The sequence below is a fragment of the Periophthalmus magnuspinnatus genome, chromosome 7 (genome assembly GCF_009829125.3).
Source record: "Periophthalmus magnuspinnatus isolate fPerMag1 chromosome 7, fPerMag1.2.pri, whole genome shotgun sequence".
Taxonomy (NCBI): domain Eukaryota; kingdom Metazoa; phylum Chordata; class Actinopteri; order Gobiiformes; family Gobiidae; genus Periophthalmus; species Periophthalmus magnuspinnatus.
The window spans coordinates 20,281,370-20,307,409 of record NC_047132.1 but is presented as its reverse complement, the minus strand read 5'-3'; the positions used below and the strand labels follow the sequence as shown (position 1 = coordinate 20,307,409).

General features: G+C 39.2%; 1 protein-coding gene across 2 annotated transcripts in view; it reads left to right on the top strand.

Annotated features, from left to right (window-relative positions):
• The window catches only part of chchd6a (coiled-coil-helix-coiled-coil-helix domain containing 6a), a 67,612-nt gene extending 66,205 nt beyond the window's left edge, over window positions 1-1,407 (top strand). For both annotated transcript variants that reach the window (XM_033970197.2, XM_033970198.2), the window contains one exon: window positions 950-1,407. In XM_033970197.2, the coding sequence (XP_033826088.1) occupies window positions 950-973 (24 nt within the window). In that variant the 3' untranslated portion in view covers window positions 974-1,407. The remainder of the gene's footprint in view (window positions 1-949) is intronic.
• Window positions 1,408-26,040: the final 24,633 nt, after the last annotated feature.

Sequence of the window (26,040 nt, the reverse complement as noted above, 5' to 3'; positions counted from 1 at the left end):
CTTAACCCCCCCTTTGAATGTGTGTGTGAATGGGTGAGCGGTTCTTTGTTGTAAAGCTCTTTGAGTGTCGTGAAGCTGGAAAAGTGCAATACAAAAATGTGACCATGATCTTACGCAGTGTCAAGATATTGCTTGACATAAGTGAGTTTATGAAGCAGTACCGTGGTTTGAAATATCAGGGGAACCAACAAAGACAAGTATATTTCAAGATCACGTCGCTTTGGATCAAACTTAAGCTTCTTTTGTTTGACGGTAACTGCTCTTTACTGTGCTCTCTGGTGCATACTGTTGTTTAGAGCATCCAAAAAATAGAAAATGAATGGATAGCTACTTCAACAAAAACTTACAAGAGTGAAGATGAATTCCTCTGTCTATTAAGTAATTCTGAGGTGTGTTTGAGTAAAGATGACTTGAGATATGTCCTACGCAATTAAAAAAAAATCTAATTTATTTAGTTTTTTAGTTTGTAACTTCACAAACATTTTTGTAAAACGCCATTCTGGATTTATTTTCTTTGTTAGTAGCTCAAGGTCTTATTTTGTATTAACTTTTGGATCAATTTAGATGCTAATCAGTTTATCTTTTGGTTCTGCAGAGCTATATTTTAATGTTTGTTGATAAAGTCACATCAAAAGCACTGCCCAACAGATAAGTCCATTTGCCAGTGGAACAAAGTAGACCCTACATGACAGCAAAGTGGAGGGGAGGATCCTCTGTGCTTCGGTTCCACCATTTTAAATCAGTGTCAAAACACCCATGCACCTTTGTTGACCTAAGTAACATCATTACTGAAATAATGTCCTCTTTTCTCATCCCTGACCTTTCAGCTGTTCATTTACAGCTTGGTTCTATGTAGGAACAGTCAGTAGCTGCATCTAAGAGCACCACAAAGGTCAATGGGCGGCACCGCAACCCACGTCCACAAACTTTCTGTTTTTCTCTTTTTCAGAACTTGATGGTCAACCATGGATGAAGACTGAAGATACGATGTGTGTGCAGCTATGTTTTGTTTATGCACTAAGAAACGCTGTGGTATCACAAGTTGATTTGCTGCTTGGTTGGGGAAAAAAACATATTGAAATGCTCTTACTTTTGCACTGCCATAATATTTTTTTCTGAGATTGTGTTGCGTCCGTGGCTTTTATTTTGACACGCTAACAATGAAGCATTTCAGCAGTATTTCAATGGCTTACATTCACGGTCAGGCTATATAATACTCAGTTTGCGTCCAATATTTTGCTACTTATTCAACTTATAATGTAGGCTTGATTGAAGAGCAGTTTGAAAAGGAAGTGATTGTGTTCTTTTGCTTTACTGAATAGTGGTTTTGTATTTTATAAGCTCAGGTATGTCCTGGCCATGACTCATCCAACATGTCAAGGTAAAAAATAAATGATTTTCTTTTTATTTCCTGTATCTTGTGGGTTTTATCTGTACTAACTCTAATCCAAAGTCATGTCAACATGTTTTAGAGTGGGTTTAATTACATTCCCCGATATCAGATAACCGAGTAATAGTCAGATAATAGATATGATTTTTGGTGACATATCAGTTAATCTGTGGAGTTACTGTTGTATTTGAAAGATGGTACAATGTATTTTAAAGAACACATATTAAACAGGCTTTTTTGATTTTTCAATCATGTTAGACTATGTTCCTTCATTAAAAACATACCTGGGGTTAGAGTTAGCTTCATTCACGGTGGTTTTAGTAATAAGTAATAAGTCCTTTGCCTTGAAATTGAAATTTCGTGACTGTAATGTCATATTTGCAAACCCTGCGCAGTTTTTAAGTCCATAAATCACTGTTCATTTTAAGCATTTCTGCCACAAAAACTATCCTTATTATTGCCGCAAACTTACATTAACATGTTCAGACATATTCCTCATCGCTTCTATTAATTGTTTCCGCTGTGATAATTCCTTTTCCATGCATGTAAAGCCTATGTTTAGTATAGCTTTAGGACTACATAATAATTGTTTCAAAATGACATTTTTGCTATTCAATGTTTAATTTGGTGCACCTGATCCTAGCTCTTTGATAAATCTTACCACCATTTTGCAGCTCTGACAGATAACGTTATTATTACCATCATCATTATTGTATGAAGTTTGTGGATTACAAATACGTTGCACTTTAAATCTTAAATAGGTTAAATCTTGCATTAGTCAAAACCAATGTTTTATCTACAGTCCTGGTTGAAATGGTTTTCGTTGCTTTTGCCCCATGACATTTATTACTGCACAAACAACCAAATTTAGTTTCAAGAATAAACCATCAAATAAGTCCTTTTGACTGGTTAAGAAACTCACCGAGAAGAGGACAGCATTGTCAAGCTATCGTAACTGCTTCAGCACTCTCTTAGAGGCCCATTCAGGTGTACCCAGGTGTGCCGTAATGTACATGATTGACTAAACGTAACAGGTCTGAGCGGCTGCATTTACTCCGAATAATTCTTCACCACTTGTACCTCTAAATTCTCCACTGACACTCTGGTAATTGGCTCGGCATGCTGTGTTAGCCAAGCACAAAAAAACTGAAAAAAACTTGCTTGCACGAATCCACACACATGTAACATCCAATCTTAATAAAAGGAAAGAAGAGATGACAGGGGGTGGCAGAGGTCGGTGGGAGGAGGTGGTCGCGCAGATGTTGCTACGGTAACAGCAGCAAGCCAAGGCTACGAGCCGAAGAAGAGATGAGGAAGACGGCATACGTTGAATTCAAATGCCTTGCGCTGTTGATCCCGTGTCATACCCAATTACCAGTGCGTAGAGGGGAGAGGTGGGGGCTCGTCCGGGAAGGGGGTGCTGTTGGGGGGGGGAGAGTTGTTCTGAATACACAAAGAGGAAGAAGCGATTTGAACCTGTGCTGCGGTAAACACCCACGGCTGTCATTACACAGCGGCGAGGGGAAGGTTGTGCCAAATCTCTTTTTATCTGGCGCTCCAGAGAAATGTGAGCGAGTGCAAAGAGAGTCTGTGCCGTGTGTATCAATCAGCGTAAGGAGCTAACGTATTGTCCCTACGCAATGAAGAAGCAGCCTGTTGTAGCTTGATGTAGAAATACCATAATTGAAAAAAGGACAGCAACTTGACTGAATAGCTTGTAAAATAGTGGACATGCCAGGATGTACAAGTGTTGCTACTAGTAACCCCTTGTTACCGTAGGTCAGATGTCAACCTCTATTTCTTGAAGAGAAGATGGACAAAGTGACTTGTTTGATAGGTATGAAAAAATAAAATACTGTTACAAGAATATGTTTATCCAAGAACGTCTTTACAGCCATCTTATTCATCTAAACTGTGTGAGTAATTCATTATAATTTATAGCCCCTACTGTCAGGATAGAAGTAATAATTGTAGAAGCAATAAGAAAAAAATCTGCTAAGCTGCTGTTGCATGTTAAGGTTAAGGTACACTTTATTGGCCCTGTAGGGAACAATGCCGCTGGGGCACCTCATCAGGAGCTGTGACCACCACAGCGCCGTGCTCACGGACCCATCTCTATGATCTTGTTGCTAGGCTTGGTCAGGACTGCCTTTACTAAAGGATTTAACCTATGGTGTATGTAATTAACGTGTCTTTTTCTGTGATATAAAACTACGTATAAAACGTGTCAAAGGTCGTAACGTGGACAGTGTTTTTTTAAATTGAGATGTTTCGACTGCCATCTCAGTTTAAAAAATAAACAAAAAACATGTATCTTCCAAAGGTACTGGTGTGAGAAATCTGAATTTATACTGCTTAGGAGGGAGGGAAGCTAGACTAGTTCTGCCCTAAAGGAAGACTCATGACCATAGACTGTATAAAGAAGTGGACTAAGGGATCGTGACGTCAGCTCTAACCAAATGAAGCTTGTCGAGGCTAGCAGTTATAGGGATGAATTTGGAGGCAAGTTCCATATTCGGAATCCTGACCGCGTGTATCATAGCAACCAAAGAGATAATCCGGAGCAGGGCTGTTGAAGGTAACGCCCTTTCTGCCTGTACAATTTAGCAATGCTGTCAATCAAACCTGTTGCTAAAGGTAGCGGGACGACCTTGGAGAAAGAAGGCACCTGATTTGTCGGTTATTATGTTCATATCTTGATTTATGGACACAATAGGAAAGTGAAAATATCAGGATCATGTAGAGCAGGTTAATACAAACATTTTAAGACCGCAGCAGTTACTGGGAGAGGGGTGACACTTTCTCAATGTAAAGTGAGTTGAAACCAGAGTCGATGGAGCCAGAAGCGCACCCATGATCACTTCCTATTTGGACCGCGGTGGCAAGCACATTGACTGTGTCCATTTATATATACAGTCTATGCTCATAACCTCAAACTTGCTCTGGACATGTTTACTTGCTAGACTAGTTTCTGGTCTACCTCTTTCTCACAGCTTTTAGAATTTGACTGGATTTAAGGTTTCTACCAAGGCTATTGTAAAAAGAAGGCAAGTTGTATCTTCCACTATGTAGCCTTTGCAGCCTTTTCTACCATGGACCGCTTCCAGACGATCGAGGGACTCCACTGACACCAAACTTGCCAGACCAAATCAAAAACCCATGTGTCTAGAACCCCACACATTATCGTCCAACTCCTTACATGTGTATAAACTGATCCTATTTGTATACCTGCCTCTTCACAAGTCACCTTTAAACACACGCACCGACTCAGGGGAAATCAGTGAGCCCGCTACGCTATCTCTCCCCCCATCACACTCTCACCAATCCTGACATCCTTTACCCCTCCCTCTCTCCGTCTCCTTCGTCCCGGGCCGCCCCGATTAAACACTTCCACCTCTCTAATGCCATCACAAGTCGTCTCTGCTTAACCCCGGCCGCGTGATGGACCATAGAGACGCGCAGCTAATCCCTCTGTGGTAGCCTGGATTAGTTCTCCCATTTATCTTTTCTCCGAGCATTACTGTCGCTTCCTCTCTCTTCTCCGCCATCCGCTCTTTCTTCGCTGGCTAATGCGCAGACTTCTGAGTGGCTTAATGCCGTATAATGTGGTGACTAGTCTTTATCTGTCTATTGTGGTGATTGTTTCGCAGGAACAAAAGCAGTGTCTGTGTGCTTAAGGTTTTGCCCAGCGGAATTGGCAGTGACAGGAAATGCGTCGCCGCGGGCAACCAGGTGTGTGGACAGGTAAGGAAGTGAATGTAAAAAAGTCTTATACGTTGTGATAAAGAGGGAGGACGTAGAGCCAGAATAAAAATGGTAAGGATATTTAAATTAGAAATGATATTAAAAAAAAAAAATTTAAACACATACACACTGGGTTTTCATGTTTTTTATATTGACTTTAATTAATTTCCTTGACTCCTGAACCCTAACTTTAACCTTTGAAGTGGAAGTAAATACTAAATATCCTTTTTTGCTACTAAACTGTTTACATGGAATTTTAATAGCATTAACTACTCTTCCTAGTATTTTTTCTTTGACACATTTAGTACAAAAATGGTACATTTACAGCTGATCAAAATCAAAAGTATGTGCTGCTTCCAGTGGCTAGTGCTATTTGAAGTAGCAGGTGACATCACACACAACATTCTTCATTACAGCCAGGTGTTTCTGATTACAAATACGTGGCTGCAGGGGTGGAGTTTAAAGTGTGGATACCTGTTGGACCAACCACACTGTTCCTTATACCTCATGACCCCACCCTTCCTCACCCCTTACGCTTTTCTCAAGTCGTGCATGCCCTGCCCAGTTTTACAGCTCTATTTGAAATGTGGTTGTGGGTGGTGTTTTGGTGTTTAGTCCCACTTTATAATCTTGTCATTGATCTAATGGTGAAGGATTTACCTCATACACATCTGATATTTTCCCTATAAGGGTTACATACAGGTTTCACCCCCCACAATGTGATTAAAAACCCACACACAAACACACAGGCATAGCCACAAATATCATACAACTTCATCTTCCCTGAGGCGCACTGTTACTCTTTCTACAATGTATATTTGTTGGTTAGTTTATGTTGCACATCTCATTAGCCAAACTTTGCTAGTAAAAACTTGCAATCTTGATGCTTGATGAATCCCAGTATGTGGTCTGCCATGGTTCAGTGACCTTTAGCATAGCCTTTAGCTTTTGTAACACTAATTGTTTGTTCCAGGCAATTTTCTGTCCATGCACACATTGTTATACACACACACACACACACATGTCGTAGGCTTGTAAATGCTAATCTAGCTAACTGAGTCGCATTATACTCTGCTTAGATTAAGACACCTTAATGCACATGAAGCCTATGCTGTTTGCTAACAAAAGGAGGTTTGCAGGGTTGTAACAAGATATTTTGAATATCTAACAATTCCATTTATTTACTCTTGAGCCGAGTTTGGAACGCCAGGATTAATATTAAGCTTCCATCTGGACACAAAACTAAAGTTGGAACATTGACATCAGCATTGTCGACAAAAGAAGGGGCTGCGCACATGACCATAAATCTGTAAAAAAAAAAAAAAAATCCCCCCACCCCCCTTTAGATCTTAATATTTCTACATTTAATTTACATAGCTTTAGAAATAATTTGTTGTACTTCTTGGGCAGATTTTGCCTATAGTCTTGAAAACATCATTAGTAAAGTTTATTATATGCTACATGACAGTATGGTATGGTTTCTTACCATACCATACCACATGACAGTGTGAGTGGCAGCTCCTCTGCTGACATGTGACAGAGCGGAGCCCACATTACTAACATGTCATTAACCTGTCATCACCGGGCTCTCCACTGCTGGCCCACACATAACCAGCTCTTCAGAACTGCCTGCTAACCCAATACTACTTCTACTTCTACTGCCACTGATACTACTACTGATACTACTACTACTATTGCTACTACTGATAATAATAATAATGAGAAGAAGAATGATAATAATACTGCTGCTACAACAATACTACTACTACTACTACTACCATTATTACTGCTACAGCAACAACAATAACAACTACTAGTATAAATAGTATAGTATAAATAGACCAAGACATTTAGGGTAAAATGTTTGTTTTGGTCCTTATTTGAGCCTAGTTACTCCAGATTTAGTCCTAGTCTAGTCCTTGCTTACATCTGGGTTTAGTCCTGTTTTTATGTGCTGTGTGTTCCAACGTACCTACTTAGAGAGTAAAATGCTGTTTCACAAATTTTCACTGTAAATTATTTCTGCGTGATTTTTCTGCATGTCCATTTAAATATATCCCTTTTTGATGTACACGTTTTCTTTGAACAACAATGTATTTAGAGAGGTGTGATTCTTTTACTTTTCTATGGCGATGTTGCATCAGTTTCTACGGTGACCGATGGGGCTCGTGGCAGCACTCTTTACTCGCCGTTACATCATGTCATTATAGTGAAGGTACAGAGGGTGCGAGGGGGTGGAGGTACAGAGGGTGCGAGGAGGTGGAGGTACAGAGGGTGCGAGGGGGTGGAGGTACAGAGGGTGCGAGGAGGTGGAGGTACAGAAGGTGGGAGGGGGTGGGGTGTTGGAGGTGATGTTGTGGTGTCCATGGTAAAGTGAAGCTGAAGTTAGCTCCTTGTTACTAAAGAGGATATGATCCGCTCCCTGCTCATTAACTCCTCAGACACATCCCTCATTATAAGATGACCCCACTGATCTGAGACGCAATGAACCGAGATTTTTTTTTTTCTCCCTTTAAACATAAAAATCAGATGGTAGTATTGTAGTCATTAAATAAGAACAGTGAAGTAAAACCAATAATCAGTGGATAGCCGCATTACAGAAATTTAGCTTATGAAAACAAGGTCTCTGATTTAGATTTTTAATAAAGTGGCTGTCCTTTTTTTTTTTAGACTAAAAGGGGAGGGGCTAGGGGGTATCATAAACACAGATTGCAAATTTTCCTGTAATAATTTATCAGATTTCAAGACACACAATGCGCTTTACATATTGCACTTTACATTCACTCTGTACTCATTCAGAAATTACTTCTGTAGCCATAGCTGCCCTGGGGTACACAGAAGTGAGGCTGGCAATCTGTGCTATCGGCTCCTCTGACCACCACTTATCCATCACCCACACACACCCGCCACATTTGTATTTGGAAAGTCCTAACTAGGCCCCACCCTGCTTATATATAGCGACTGAGAACAGAGATCAGACGTAAATAAATAGCAGAAATAGCTGAAATTGTGCTTATTTATTAAATTAAGTATTACTGGGCTAGAGTGCAGTATATTTATTTTAGTGTCTTGTACATGAACCTGTGTACAACGCTGGACAAGCATAAACTTTCCCTAAGTTACTCTACTAATGAAGATTAGGCAGCGGGTATGTGTCATTAGTTGGACAATGTTATTTTTAGCTTGAATCTCAAAAATTGTGTGGTACAACAAAGTTTATTTAGCTGTGCTCATACGGAGGATTTTGGCCAACAACAACCCACATGACAGGATTATTTTGGCTTTGTTCATCAACTGTGTCCACCGCGGTCCAGAGCAGGTATGTAGTCCAATGGTCATGTGGGTTTTTATATTTGTTACGTGATTTTGTGTGCCGAAATGTGTTTCCATCTTACAAAATGTTCTTTAACTGTTATGTGCTTAAATCAAAATCCACTGAAATTTGGAGTTTCCATCTCCCATTACTTATGCAAATCTACAAAATGCGCATTAAAAACAAGATGATGGACATTTGTGTAAACCCTCAGTCGTCCATGTATGATCCATAGTAATAGAAAAATTCAAATCTGTGAACTGGACAAAAAGTTGTAAAAGTGAGGACATTTCGCTGCACATCCAAGCTGCTTCTTCAGCTCTGGATGATGGAGGCTATGTTTGAGGGAGTACATTCTTCTTCTATTTGTGCCAAGCATGGACTTCTCCAATTTAAAGTTCTTTATCAGTTGCTCTTCTCCAAGGAAAAGTTTTACCCAGGAGCAGACCTGGCTCACTTATACATGCTTTTTGGTCACGTCCTAACTGTGACAGTTATTCAAAGTTCCATATACCGGTATTATCCGAGGCATTCTGGAGCATTGTTCTCGTGCTGTGGCCTTTGCTTCTTTGTCAGTACGGCCCCTCATTCTCTTGAGGTGGAAAGAAGACACCCCTCCCACACGTGACCAGTGGATGAATGATCTCACAAGATTTGTACTTATTAAAGGATGAGGTGTACACTTGCAGGCTCAACTACAACATTTGAAAGAACATGGCAGCCATTTCTAAAACACATGGACACAAAAACTGGGGATAATACCTTATCATAGTTGTATATTTGTGTTTTTTTCATTATTTATTTATTTGTGTTTGTTTATTGGGGATATTTGTTGAAACAAATGCACAGCTAAAGATGTATGGTGCACATAATATGTAACTTGCTGTCAGAAGTGTATAAAATTATTTTAAACAAAAGAAAAAACAACAATGTGATGGAAACACAACTAATGTAACTGCTTTTGTATGTGACACGTTGGTTGCTATGCTAAGTTTACACAAAGGTTATTGGTCAATTTGGAGACTGGCTCTGCTGAGTTGAGACTTATGTTGTTTTGTTATTTTGGCATGGGTTATGTCCTTTGTGTTCAGAAAATAAACAACCAGAAGAAACTGTGCGTGTTTCTTTACACCAGAACGCTACAATTCCTTACCCAGACCCAAATCTGTAACACTGAAAAACCAAAAGCCCTGTCTTTGATAATACAGTGAATGCACCAGCTCATCACTTCCCAACACCTCAACACGTGTCGGCAAATATAATTGAAAAGTTTATCATATCCTTCTGCCTGATCTGTGACATGTGGATGAAGAATCAATACAAGATGGACGTCACATTAATGAAGGTACAAGCACTCACACTCTGCTGACAGACCACTGTCCATCTGCAGCTGCTCCTCAAATGAGTCTGATTAGATTTATTTGTATGGAAGAAGTAGATTAACAACATTACACAATATTCGCTTTTTAGAGCTCTTAACCAGGTTATAATTGTTTTCTCTTCATATTTACCCTCTCAAAGTTGTATTTGGAGGGATTCATGCATGTTTTGATTATGATTTTTCAAAAGATTCCTGTTTTCCTCTATCCCCATACAAATCCACTGCTTTTTGATGCTTTTACTAAACCATTTTAGATCAATGTGGCAATTTAAAATTTCCAGATGTGTCATAGCTTAAAGAGGGGGTAAACAATATCAACTTTTTTGAGCCTTCTACCATTCCCTCATCAAAAATGTTTTAAAAGTTCTTCTATTCAAACTCTCCTTATGGTTAAATTCTGTGCAATGCTCATCCCATAATCCTATGTCATCCAGTCTCCAACACGGCAAAAAACATAATACAAAACTGCACACATTAACTTGACAAACCGGAAACGATGTACAGTAGTTTTAATAGTGGAATACACGCTTAACATGTGGAGCAAAGCGAGAAAAGACCCAGAGCATAAACAAAGAAAGGGAAACTTATAAAACATGTTAATCATGTTTCAGTGAATTTCAGCATTTTTAAAACAATAAAACATTACATGGTGGTCTAAATATGTAATGTGTTAGCTCATAATATCCCACAGAAGTAAAATACTCCTTTAAGATTTTGTTAGCTGTTTACTCAGAAATTTAAGAGCCTCACATGGGCCCCCTAATGTAAATTAATAAGAAAAGAGTCAAATTCTGGGCCCCTAAGTTGTTGTTTTTTTTTATTTTTGTATTTCTATTTGGGTGAAGTTTATAATTTAACTTCCTGGTTGGACATGGGTAGCAGACAGGTAATTTCATAACTGTTACTTAGCAACCACAATCAACATGAGTCAAAACTGGTCTAAACTGCACAGTAGTTGGTGTTAGACTAATGAAAATAATTAATTGGATGTTTAATTTGCCAAATAAATGCCTTCCTTGTGCATAAATTGCCCCTGCATTTTGGATGGAGCTGAAATAACAGATCGGCCTACATGTATTTAAAAGTAACTTATTGAGTTGTTTACAAAGAAGAATATAGAAATCATAAAGGATCTTACGCTTTTATCCACAGTATGTCAAATTGATTAACTTTTTTCTGCAGATAGTTGTAATTAGTGTAATAAAATGTGGCGTAGTATTTTTTTCTAGTACCTAAGAATAAAGGTAAAACAGATGTGATGTGTTAATTTGAAATAATAACACTACTGGGGCTAAGGAAACATGTGAGTGCTGTTTATGTTGTACCTGAGAGCAGCAGCTGCGCTCTCATTGGTTCTTCATTTGGCACCTATACAATGAGGAAGAAAAATGCACGAGGAGCAATTAACACATACGACAAAATATAATCACATAATCTTTCAACTGTGAGTGATGTATACAGTACACTTAGTTCTATTCTGATCACAAGTCATACAAACATTTATTCAACCTTTTTATTTTGTAATGAAGTTTGTTAAGAACGATTGCTGCTTCTGTTTTTTCTGATAACAAAGGAGTTTGATCTTAAAGTGGATTGCAATTTGACTGGCAAATCCAGAATGATATCAAAGTATTTTTGTACAGATTGGCATCAGTCTGGCCCCCACTCCCTCTGTCGCATCTCAAGTCTGGCCAAACGTGAATAAGATGGGTTTTGTTTGTTTTTTTGGGTTTTTTTTTTTTTAGGGGCTGTCATTTACAACAAATGAAATTAAAATGAAATTGATCTTGAGTTTATTGCTTTACTCACTGATCCTTCAGAAAGAATCCTTCACGCCTGTGATATTTTTTTACCTTTATTTGGCCAATCCACCTGTCAATCACACCCGTCTGAAAACAGGAAGATTCACCGGTGACCATCCTCATGAAGTATTGAAGATATGTGTATTCTGGATCCATGGCAAGATTGCATAGTATGACTACTTTCACTGTTACAAACTCTATCATTACTTCTGTCAGTGAGTGTGACTATTTCTTACTACTTCTGTTATATCTGGAGTCAAACCTTTGTCGTGAGGTCTTCTCCTGTGTAGTGTTTATACCTCGGCACATGATTTAGTAAATTGTAGGTGCCGTTTCAACAGAAATATTTAGTTTCTCAGTTACCCACAGGTGAATAGATTTGCTTACGGGAGGCAGTAGTGGAGGTAGCGATGGAAACAGCCAGTGTCATACCTGTTGCTAACGGCAACAGCACATGTATTCAGGACGTATGGCCTTGACATGTCTCGGAGTGCACTGAATGGAACTGCAGCAACTGGAATGTTCCAATTAACTCCACTCTGCACTGCTCACCTCTCTAAGAACGTCATTCATGTTTGTGAAAAGACAAACCCATTGCTTCACTTCTGCAGCTAACCTTAGGTTTTGTTTTATATATTACTTTTGATTTAAAAGTAGATTTGATAAAGTTTAGAGAGTAGTTAGCCTAAATAATTTCTCTTCTGGAGCAGGCTCAACACAAATATTATGTATTACTTGGACAAAAAGTAAAGTTTTCTCATCATGGGTCCACAACGTGCTTGCCTTGACGGAGATCTTGCTTTGTCTTTAATGTCCCACAGGATGGCATTAAACATTTGTCTTTTGTTTTTTGGGCAAAGAAATACCTTTGAAAACATGCATTCTTAGTCTCTACAGGTCAGACCTGTAACATCTGCTTGACTCCTTGGAGATAAGTTTAATGTCATGTAATCAATAAGAAAAACTAGGTCTTGTCCATCAACACACCATATCATTGTATTTAGTCTGAAACCCATTGGTTTTAGAGTTATAAAAAATAAGGACTGTTGCCATGGCAAGTAACAACACAAAGCAAAATTTTCTATTGTATTTTTTTATTGCCTGGTGAACAGTCCTCAAAATATGACTGAAATCCTTGAATAGATAGTACCATTAATATTTCAAGAAGAGTTGGCATTTTAATTTCTCAAAGCAAAATCTATGCTCAAACACTGAGACAGAAGCACAACACCAGCCAGACTATATTTCACCAGATGTCGTTATTTATCACTGAATCAATACCAAAAATAAATTATTATAGCTTTTCCTCTCCACATAAACAGTATTATAACATAAAAACAGAGCTTCCAATATAGACAGATGTCCAAGAAGTTAAAAATATCGGCCTTGTATAAGTCATTGTTATAATTGGGGCCACATTGCTTGTTATTCCATGCAGTCAATTGGTCACTAGGGTCAGTTTTAACAAGAAGCTGTTGGAATATGACGCTCACCTGCTCCCTGCAAATCCATTATTTACACACTGCCCAGAGCAAAACATATATTTATTTGCCAGCAGCCATTTTTGTATACTGCCCCGTGGACATGTTATTATTCAGCCAATCACAAAGCCCAGTGTATTTTTTATTTATGTATTTTTTTTTTTACATTCTATAGTTGGCTCATTCAAGATTAACCTTTTAAATGGTGAATGTTTCTGCATGGTAGGTCGCCCTGTGAAATTAAAGGGGAGGATTTTAAAGGTTTGTTGCACAATTGTCAATATAGTCAATGGACAGCCTGGGCATTTTGGGTAAACAAGCAAAAGAGTGGTCCTATAGGTGTCATATAAGATGTCAGGAGCGACCGAGAATTTCAATAAGCCTGCCCTCAACCAGGGGCCACACCAGTTTTCCATTTTTATTTATTCACCAGATGGATACAAGCAGCCTCCTGGGTACATGTTAAATTTATAACAACACTGATATTAAAATAAATTATGCAGATTAGTGTAGTCTACAAGCAGCACGAACAAGAGCTTCACAAATGATCTATATTGGCTTATAGGCTACTAGGTTTCACTGCCCATTAGATCAACAATTCAAAAACTGAATGTATTTATTATTTGTTTGCCCAGTGGTATGTTTTTGGAGCTAAACAGACGGATGGTCGGTCATAAGAACAATGGATCTATCAAAAAATCTGTCTAGAGCATTGCTACATCAAACCTGTCATGAGCTGAACTAGTGCCCGTTTATTAATAGATCATCAGCCTGTATTATGTATGTGGAGGCATTTTGGGTCAGGCTTGATTGAGTAATCTCAAGCAAGACTCAAACCCTCTCTGTCCAAAACTCAGCCCACAAGCCTACATCACCCATTCTCCTGCACGGCCATTTTTCATAGATGTACAAAAGCTGGATACAAAATAATACACTACAGCTTGACAAACCCCATTTTAGAAATGCACAGCAATTGTGTTGTGATAGCACTCTGAAAGGGGAGGGATTTAGCGCTGGGAGCAATGCAAGTGGGGACACAGATGTACTCAGATGCATGTACAAAAAAGTAATCTAAAATGTTATGCATTAACAATTAATACTCCACACAAACACTGGGCTCATATTTGGCTTAAAATAAACATAAAGACAACAATAAGCTGACAGTAGTGATATGACGTTCGTGAACGTGTCGACTCTTTTGAACTTTTGGAAACAGATCTCATTTTTTAAAAGAAACAAATCTTTTTCTTTCTAATTTACATGCATTTTTTCCTAATTAACGCTGAACCAACACAAGAATCAGCACAGAAGCAGAGCAGGCAACACGAATGACAGATGTGTGCACAAAAAACAGATTTGGCATCATAATAATCATTAGATTATTATTATTGTAGTGAAATGTTTTATTTAGAATGCATAATTCCAAAGTCCCACTCTCAGCTTGAACCATTTTAAACATCAAATCTGAATCCTCTCTGTGATTATGAGCTATCACGTTGGCTTCTGTCATGTAAATAAATAGTAAAAGCGCCAGTGTTTTGAACAGTTCTTTGAAATCAACGGATCCAAAAGGTTCAGATCCCATAAAAGAGCCGAAAGTCCCATCATTAACTGGTAGCATAAATGACCAAGGTTTGTGCACAGATCAGACTTTGACTCAAAATGGGGAATCACAAGAACAACTAATGCTGTATAAGGGTTTAGAATGGAAGTGTGGCTACAAAATAAACCCTGAACTAGGAACACCAGTTAGCCCATAACCTAGACTTAACAATCACAAAAACAAATGATTCACTCTGGCCAGTTTGTATTTTTATATGGATAAATATTTCCTTCCCCAATTTTTGTGTTAATTTGGCTCATATGGACCCATTGCTCGAGGGAAATTTCATTATTAGAGGTCCATCTTTGGTTTAGTCCAACAGCTAATGATGATACTGTGATAAATTGGGTGTTTTGGGGAATCCTAGTGGAGATCTGCTTGGCTGCTCTCCTCTCTGCCCTTCTGTTTGTGTGGCCCACTTTAATTAGGTCTAAATCTGATCAAACTCTAGTATTTTATTCCGAGCCTAACAGGGGGTTGCCATGGTAACAGTCCAGTCTCAGCCCTGGTGTAAAACTGGGGAAATCACTAAATGTTTGTGGCCACAGAAATATGCAGCTAATGAGCAGCACATCTCTGGGTGTCTGGGGTTTGTCAACAAGCGGAAAACAGTTTTAAATAACTAAACTACCAAAACGCTGAGACCATATGAAACTTTTTGGTATACTTTTAGTATTCTAAGTATAAAACTTAATACAAATTTCATACATAGGGAACTCTGTTGTTTTACTGGGGGACTTCAACGCCCACGTGGGCAACAACAGTGACACCACAGTCACAGGAAGAACGGCCTCCCTGATCTGAACCCGAGTGGTATTTTGTTATTGGGGGGAGGGGGTGGGGGGCAGCTCATGCAGAGGCAAAAACTCGGGGTTGGGATGAGTTCAGGGAGGCCATGGAGGAGGACTACCTCAAACGGACGACGGCCTCAAAGAGATTCTGGCAAACCGTCCATTGCCTCAGGAGGGGGAAGCAGTGCTGACATCGACTGAGGATGTTGTCGGACAGTGGAAGGAATACTTTAAGAATCTCCTCAATACCAGAGACTGGGGACCCGGAGGCAGATTCATGCATCACCCTGGCTGAAGTCAATGAGGTGGTTGGCAAGCTCCTCGGTGGCAAGGGTGGACGGGATCCATCCTGAGTACCTTAAGTCTCTGGATGTTGTGGGGCTGTCTTGGCTGACACGTCTCTGCAACATCACATGGCGGTTGGGGACAGTACCGCTGGACTGGCAATCCAGGGTGGTGGTCCCTCTGTTTAAAAAGAGAGACCGCAGGATGTGATCTAATCTCTGCTGTTTGCAGATGATGTTGTCCTTCATCGAACCAGGACCTGCAGCAGGCACTGGGGGGGTTTGCAGCCGAATGTAAAGGAGCAAGGATGAGAATCAGCTCCTCCAAATCCGAGGCCATGCTTCTCGACTGGAAAAAGGTGGCTTGCCCTCTCCAGGTGAGTGGTGAGTCCTTGCCTCAAGTGGAGGAGTTCAAGTATCTCGGGGTCTTGTTCATGAGTGAGGGAAGGATGGAGCATGAGATTGACAGGCAGATTGGGGCAGAGTCCGCAGTGATGCAGTCGCTGTATTGGACTGTTGTGGTGAAGAAGAAGCTGTGCCGAAAGGCAAAGCTCTCGATTTTACCGGTCAAACTACATTCCTACCTTCACCTATGGGCATGAGCTTTGGGTAATGCCTGAAAGGACAAGATAATGGATACAAGCGGCCGAAATGGGTTTTCTCCACAGGATGGCTGGGCGAGAGAGGGTGAGGAGCTCAGTCACATGGGAGGAGCTTGGAGTAGACCCACTGCTCCTCCACATTGAGAGGAGCCAGCTAATGTGGCTCGGGTATCTGATCAGGATGCCTCCTGGACGCCTCCCTAAGGAGGTGTTCCGGACATGTCCCAACAGAAGGAGGCCCTGGGGAAGGCCTAGGACACACTGTAGGGACTATGTCTCTCGGCTGGCCTGGGAACCCCTTGGGGTCCCACCAGAAGAGCTGGAGGATGTGTCTGGGGTGAGAGAAGTCTGGGAGTCCCTGCTTAGACTGCTGCCCCCGCAACCCAGCCCCAGATAAGCGAAACAAAATGGATGGATGGACAAATTTTATAAACACCTTTACTACACAAATTACACGTTTATGTTACATACCTTGAATACAAGTATATTTTTGACCGTTGGTAGGCCTGCTTATGTGTAATGACCATAGACCATAGACTGTATAAAGGAGTTACCAAAGTGAATGTGACGTCACCCATAGCGTTCGTCTCGAGTAAAGTGAAGCTTATCAAAGCTAGCAGTTATAGGGGTGAATTTTATATTTGGAATCCTGACCGCGAGTATCAAGGCTGTTGAAGGTAATGCCTCTACCTCCCCTCAACTTTGGTTTGCAGGGAGCGGGCAATGCTATCAATCAAACCTGTTGCTAATGCTAGCGGGAGTGACATCGGGCAAGAAGGCGCCTGATTAGTCTGTTATTAATGTTCATATCTTAATTTATGGACATAATAGTGAAATAAAAATACCAGGATCATGTAGAGCGCTTTAATATGAACATTTTAAGACCAAAATGATGGTTCCTTACAGCAGTAGTTATGGAGAGAGGGAGAACAGTACAAAGTGAATTGGAGCACGGTGGTGAGCAGGTTAGCCATGTCCATTTATATACACAATTTATGGTAATGACCAGCACTTATTACCTGTTCTGAGGCGTGGTTGGCTGTATTGTAAAGTCTTACCCATCTTTGCCAATATACTTATATAACTCAACAAATCTTTCTTTTGCAAGTATATTATGGGCATATTTGTGCATTTCATATTGAAGAATATTGATAGCCAGCGTCCAATGAGGGATAACGCCAAAAGTAATGGGCAAACATTTTGGATTGGCTTTGTATTACAGTGAGTATGATTTTAATTTTCACTCAAATTGGACATTACTTGTGAAAATATAAATGATAGTTTTACACTAGACAAGCTGAAATTTGTGTGATAGAGTTGTGAGTTGTATAATCATCGCCGCGTTCCAAATAGGAAGTGAGCATGGGCGTGCTTCAGTCGCCCCTCTATCTGTAAGTGATGCTGTCACACTCATCATTTTGTTCTTATTAACTTCCTCTACATGACCCTGGTCCTTTTTATCTTTAGCTATAACAATTTCCCAACAACGCCACCTGAGATGAGGCACAAACGTTTGTTGTTGAAGCAGAGGCAAGGTTTAAGTTATGACAGGAGGTATGCTTGAAATAAATTAGCTTGAAATAGTTTTGAACAGTTCCATTGTTGTACTTCATTACCTCTGTTCATCACCACAGTTCATTCAAGTCCATCTTTTTTGAAGTTTGCTGCACATCGAGGACAGTCCATGGTCACAAAGAGAAGGCACAAAAAGACGAGACTGCAGATGGCACCTGATATGTAAAGATGGGTTATTACATTACTTTGGTTTCTGATTTCTACAGAAAGCTACGTTTTAGCCACAAACCTGTAGCAAGGCATTACGCAGCTCTTACACAAACGCCTCTACGCACCACCATCCATGGCTACAAACATCTCAGAGCCTGCAACAACAAATGCATAGCAGAATTCAACACTTGAGCACATGATGGTCATTATAACTCTAGGACATTGGCAGGAATATCAGGTCCATGATGTGTCCACTCTGTAGTCTCCAGATGTGTGCTCCCAGCCCAAAGCCGTACTCTTCCATTTACACAGAACTGTTCCATTAGAGCTGAGAAACCTGTCCCCACTAACCCTATCACATAATCCCAAACCAGACCATCATTCCAGCTTCAACACTGCTCCGTAAACGCAATTTTCTCCTCCGCGACTTTACCGCAGTTAAAATATATTGGTTTGGTTGGACTTAGGGAGCAGCATATTGCACTTTGTGGTTGAATCTTTGAGCACATAACGTACATGCGGGCAAACAACAAAGTCTTAACAAAGCAGAGCAGGAGGATTTCTTTTATTGCACAAAAGTTTACTTCAGTCATAGAAAAAAAATGTTTTTGGCAGTCAAATGTTTGGTTAAAGGGCCTATATTTCGGTTATAATGTTGCTTCTTCATCAAAAACATACTTGGAGTTGTGTTTCGTTTCATTCACTCATGTTTAACACACAAACCCTCAAATGGGAAACACTCTGTTCCACCTAGTGATGTCATGTGGGAATACAGGAAGTGCTCCACCATGTCATACACCTTCAGTAGAATCATCTGAATAATTTCAGCTCTGAAATGTCCAATCTCTACTAAACAAAATGGAAAAGTAGCTGTTAACTTGAAAACTATCGCTATATGACATCACAAGGTGGAGCGGAGCATTTTGAGCTTTGGAGATGTACACAGATTAATAATGCAGCATTACTCAAACATGTGTAAATGAAACAAAACACAAGGTATGTTTTGAAGAGGTAACAACATTCTAACATGACTTTAAAGCTCACAAGAGTCAATTTTGTGTGATGAGACTTTTAAATTCAGACTCATTTCCAAAAAATATGCCAAATACATAAATACAGTAAATACTATTCGTCAGTAATAGTTTTAGAATTGCTTTTACTGTCTTTGTCAGAGGGAGGTAGAGTAGCCAAAAACGTTATTCAAATAAGAGTACCATTACTTCAAAATACTATAACTCAACTCAAGTAAAAATACTGGTATGGAAATCTTTACTTGCAGTGTTTTACTTAACTTGTACTTTGACATATAGGGACGGAGGACAACAAACATCGTCGCTGGATTAAGTAGGCAATTGAAACACGGAAATGGGCTTTAAACCAGGACAAGGGGGCTTTTTTACTCTCACACACCTGGGATACTGTCCTGAAGAAGTCGGACTGCAGATGGCGCTGTGGTCCCGCCTCCATCAGTAGGAAGACAGCGCCAAAACCAGCAACATCACATGACCACTCTGAGGAAGACAGTAGTGAGCAGTCAAAACTGTCAGGTATGAAAACAAACTAAACCTTGGTGCGGAGAAATAATCTGTTAAAATAAGTTAACGGAAGAACACATGAATCTCATTGGAATAAAAATACAAAGTAGTGGTCCAGTAAATTACAAGTAAGCTACAAGTAAAAATGAATTGTAGGGAAAACAACTAGAGTAACTGTAAGATTTTATGAGTCATCTTTATCTGATGTGTCCTTCCAAGTTTTTATGTAATTGGAAGGACAAAAGATGAATCCGCAAAACTTGGTATTTTTGAAGAAAAGAAAAACTAAATATCTGAGAGTGTGCCAACAACCACAAATGCTGTTGTCACTTATAGACTTATTCACTTTACCCCCCTCTTCATGTTTTTAGCTCTCTTAACAGAAGGTCAAGACTAATGGAATTTTCTTAGATTTCATAAGAACCATGCTTTTCTGAGAGCTGCAATAGAAAATCATCTGATAAAATGTAGAAAAGGCAAAGGCAATAGCATTTTCATGACATAAGCAGGTGGTGGACCCTCTCCCCAAAAACATAGTGCACCTTTAATACTGGCATACTAACAAAGCATTACTGTTTTACCACTGCTCCCTTGACTTTCTTATATCTAATAACTGAAAACCCAATGCAAACTGGAGAAGGGACAATACTTACAACATGAAATTAAATTGAAAGTTGGACAAAAAATAACTCGTAATATTCGTTTCTTTGCATAAAAAAAAAAAAATCATTAACAATAAACCCGTGTAGGAGTGATAATGACACGTGCAAATAAATGAGAGAATGTGAAGCTATAAGAGGAGTGACTGACACGATGGTGAGGTCTGAGGGGAACAATAGATGGCAGTCTTGTCTTTGGTTTACATTGTGTGCAAATGTGTGCACTGCTGGGTAATCAAGAGGAAGACGGTGTCATGCTGGAGAGGAATACAGCAAAATCAATGAACTATTATTATTTCCAACTTATTTACATTCATATGAAATGCGTATACTTTTTCACTGTTTGAGATCCTAATTATTCTGTATTTAAAGGGCTCTTATTACACTATTTTCTGATCTTTGTTATGATGTTTTCTCCTCATTAAAAACATACCCGGATTCATTCACACATGTTTAACACAAAACCCTGCATGTTTGGGCTGTTTTCTTTTCTCAATCAGAAAACGCTCTGTTCCACTTTGTGATGTGCTCTACTGTGTTTTTAAACTCTGTGCACCTTCAGTTTATTATTATTTGATTATTTTCAGCCCTGGAATTGCCAATCTCTACAGAACAAAAGGTAAAAGGAGCTGTTAACTTGAAAACTACTGCATCATCATTTTCAATTCAATTCAATTCATTTTATTTTTGTAATGCCCAAAATCACAACAACAGTTGTCTCGAAGGGCGTTGATCTTGACATCCCAAGGTGGAACAGAACATTTTCAGCTTTGGAGATGTAGACCGACTAATAATAAAGGTTTACTCCTTACTAAAACACAACTCTAGTTATGTTTTTGATCAGCTAACAGCATTATAACATGGCTTACTGCTCACAAGAATCCATTTTATGTAATATAAGACTTTTAAAGCTACCATCTGCAAGTTTATTAGATTTTTTTTTTACCAGTAGATAGCAGATGTGAAACCTGATAACTTTAATGCCCCACTATGAAACATTCAAAGCTATAACATTTCCATGGAGACAAGCAGGTGGCATACGCTCAGCTAGAACCGTTACGTAGTGCACCTTTATGTAGATGTGTTTGAGAATCTACTGCTTGTCTGTGTCTGTCTCTCAGGTGGAGGAAGTGTGAGTGAGGCAGCCCACAGGCTACACACTGTTAATGAAACAAGCCCAGATTCTGTGAGAAACCGCGGCAAATGAAAGTGACTTTAATTAAACATTTATCTACACTCTGTTCCATTTTTACCTGGAATGAGGCAGCTCTTACCTCCAGCTGTCTGCATCTAAACCTCCTCACACGTGGAAACACAAAATGAGTATGTGTTTTCCAAGAGCATATGCAGGGATAAATATTGGAGCCATATTGCATTGTGTTCAAAAGCATGAGTATCTTAATAACTACTGTTGCATTTTGTACCATCTGATATTTTCTTATGACAATGAACAAGGGATGAGAGTAGTCTCCCCTCTCTATAAAACCTTCAAATCATTCTAGAAATCTAGGGGTAATAATGGACTCAGACTTGAACTTTAACAGCCACATCAAATCAATAACATCTGCAGCTTTTTACCATCTAAAAAACATCCGTGCATTTGTCTCCAGTAGGTTAGAATACTGCTCACTGGCCTTTCCAAAGGAGCATTAAGACATCTGCAGTACATCCAGAACGCTGCTGCTCCGGCCCTGACTAGAACTAGGAAGTACAAGCACATAATGCACTCAGGTCTCTGCACTGGCTTCCTGTGACTCAGAGAATACATTTTAAAGCAGCTCTGTCTGTGTACAAGTCTCTCCACAGCCTAGCACCAAAGTACATCTCATCAGACATCATACATTATACTTGTTTGTGCCATGTGAACCATCTCACACTCTGAGGAGTTCAGGGACCGGCCTCCTGCTGGTGTCCAGAGTCAGGACTAAACATGGGGATTCAGCGTTTCAGTTTTATGCAGCTAAAACCTGGAACAGTCTTCCTGAAGATGTGAGACAGGCCTCTACTTTGACAATATTTAAATCCAGGCTCAAAACAGTTCTGTTTAGCTGTGCATATGACTGGAAGGTTTTTATTCTGCACTCTTCTGTTTTAATGTTCATTTTATGATGAATATTTATGTTTTGTTTATATTGTGATTTTAATGTCCTTCTTATTCTGTAAATCACTTTGAATTACTTTGTGTAATAATTGTGCTATACAAATAAACTTGCCCTTCCCTTGTCTTCCCTTACACAGTACCAAGTTTGAGGACAAATTAAAGACTCACTATGTAACTTTTCTGTTAGGGGCCATGTCTCTATGGAGCTGTTAAATGCTCCACATAGCATAACACTTTTATATCTTGCATTTATTCAGGTACTCGTGCTTTATTAGGAAAAAAACAAAAAACAAAACATACATTCTTTCTGTGAGAGGGGTCACCTCTCCATAGATCTGACCTGTAGTTTTGCCTGGTGGGGTCACTTGCTTGTCTCCATGGAAATAGTGTAAAAGTATTAAATGTCATACTGTTATACCTCCTTGGAGACACTTTTAATACTTGGAGGGAATATTAGCATTACTGTTTGGCCATTTTGTTTGTTGATTTCTTCATATCTGATAAATGAAACCCCTGAAATTCATATTTTAGGACGCATGGACAAACTGCCCTTTGTAAGTGTTATAGTTGCAATGAGGCATAGGGGGCAGTACTGCACCAATATCTCTGTAATATGTGCCCTGCCATGAATCATCCCCTGTCTACACACCCTTTATTCTCTTACAGCCCAAACAACACATCTGCTTTCACGTTGTTTATTGTCACCTACCTCCAAGGGGTACACTAGGGACACACATATTCTCTTTAAATACTATGTCACAGATGAGACACTTTACATACAATGCCCAGGGACACAAAAGTATGTACTAGGCAAGGCTTGTTTTTTACACTGTCAGCACTCACATGATCCTAGTAGAAGTAGTAGTAGCGTAATGTAGTGTCATGTGTAGTTTTGTATATTAATTATGTAAACAGAATAATGACTCATTTCTCTGTAGGGTTAAGTGATTATGTGAGTGAGTGTGTAGTCAGATCTTTTTCTCACGTGTTACTTATACTGGTCTTAATACTGATACTTTTGACAGGTCACTTCTTGTACAGAACGGCACATTTGTATTTGACTGGTTCATGAGCAGTGGTGGAAGAAGTACTCAGTTTATTACTAAAGTAAAATTACAGATACAGAGGTAAAAAGTAAAAGCATCACATGAAAAAATCTACTTAAATAAAACTATTTACTTGCCCATCTAAAAATGTACTTTAAGAGTAAAATGTAAAAGTATTTTCAAGTGTTAAAAGTAGTGATACTGATTAAAAAATGATACATATTATGGTCAACAGAAGTAATAAATTTTTCTTTTGAATTTTGTGTATTTAATTTTGTTTGCTCAAATTCGAAGCTTGAACTCAAACATGGTAAAAAATAGCCCCTCAAATTATATGAAAAGTACTTTGCTTTTCAGTCCAGTTCAAAAATATAGCGGAGTAGAAAGTACATATACATTTAAAAAGTATCCACTGTAAAATGTATTCAAGTAAAGTACAGGTTCCTAAAAATTCTACTTACTTTTACTTTGTTACCTTCCACCACTGGTCATGAGTGGCTTTCAAATAAGACTAACTATTGATGTCACAAAACCCAAAATGAAAACTTAACTGTAAAGTGCTTTTATCTGTTCAAAAGCCTTTACGCTGCGTTCCAAATAAGAAGTTATCAGGCTCCATTGACTCACTAACAATTCACTTTACATTAGAAAACTCTCAACCCTCTCTCTCTAACTGCTGCTGTCAGGCTCGTCATTTCGGTTTTAAAATATTTGTATCAACCCACTCTACCTGATCCTGTTTTTTTTGTTTTTGTTTTTTTTTTGCTATTATGTCCCTAAATCGAGATATGAACATTAATAAGACAGATAAATCAGGCACCGAGGTCACTCCCGCGAGCGTGAGCAACAGGTTTGATTGACAGTGTTACTAAGCGCCCGCTTCCAGCTAAACTAGCAGTGCGGATGGGATGGGGCATTACCTTCAATAGCCTCGCTCCAGATTGGCTCTTTGGTTGCTATGATACTTGCCCTCGGAGTTTCAAATATGGAACTTGACCCCAAATTTACCCCTATAACTGCTTTGATGAGCTTCATTTGACTTCATTTATAGACAAAGGCGATTTGAGACGTCACACTCACTTAATCCACTTCTTTATACAGTTTATGACTACCACTGTTACTACTTCAGCTACTACCTCTACTACAACAACTATTGCTATGACAACAACTACTAGGCTACTACTACAATTTACAAGCACAGACTAGCTCCAAAAGGCATTGTGCATACTTCTACAAATTCCTCTGTCACAACTTCAGAAGATGTTTACACTGCAGTAGTCCGTACATTCAACCATCCGCTTTCTTCTACTTATCTGGCAATGACAGCATAAATGAAATAATGCATTATCATGTTAATGTGCGTAGGAGGTGACTATTTCTTTTTGTAATTGCTGTATTCAGAGCTGGCCTTGGATTCCTCATTGTGTAGTAAAGCGTCAGTCAGATGGCTGCTCAATGTGGAGGAGAGGAGAATGTAAGAGATCAAGGTTACTTCAGCCTGAGTTTTTTGTCCTTTCTGCTCAAGTGTGGGTGAAAGAAAAGTGAAGAACAAACTTCTGTCGTATTCATTGTGTTTGGAGTTTATCAGTCTATTGGTAAAAGAATATTGTAAAGGAGAGCCGGAAGTGTGGGTTTCAATGGAAATCTTTGAAAAATAATTTGATAATTATACAGTGTGACAAAATACACTTTCATACACATTAATTTATCCAACTAAACTACTAGACACAGCTATCCCAGGTGTGTTTTGTTTAGTCTTTGCAGCTTCCCCACATACTATAAAACATCATTGCTTCAGACTTTTGACGTTTAACAGTGTTGTACCTGATTTTTACCATCTTAAAAATGTGAAAAACAGTTTCAATAGTTTGCAGCAGTCCAAAGTTATTCTTCACTTTTCATAAAGCATCCAACATAACCAGTTTTTAAACGCTTTTCACAATTTTCAGAGGTCAGCCCAGAGCGGAGTTCAGGCATCACACCACTACTAAAAATGACTAGCATGCTAACAGTGCACCAGCATTACTTCCTGGTTCGGAGATGATGAAAACACTTTTTAATTTTGTCTCATTTTGACCCTAAGAGTTGCTGTAACCATAGCAGCTGTACTGGGGCAAAACAGATTCCGTTGTACGTGATTACATGAAAAAATGTGGTTCAGACCGTTAAAATTTGCTAAGCTTCAATATTTCTCGTGCACACGGTGGACAAACTCAGCACACCTGATTTGCTGTTGGATCCATTATACCTGGAGTTGGTCCCAGAGTGGATTATTCGGGGTGACCATGCTGTTTATGTGCTTTTAACTGAATGAATGAGAAGAGTGAAGCAAGCTCTGACATGTATAAATATTATTTTTTTATAACATTACAGGGCATGTTTTGTGTTAAGTGGATGATTTATTATGATTTGGAAATTTGATTGAGGAGGGTAGTGACACACAGACACCAGTGTGTGCCACGACTGCCCCTGGTTCAGTGTTTGGAGCACTTGTCCATCAACCCAAAGGTCCACTGGTTGGAGAATTGATTCAGGTTTTGTTGTTGTGTCCTTTGGCATGACACTTCACTTATCTTGCCTATT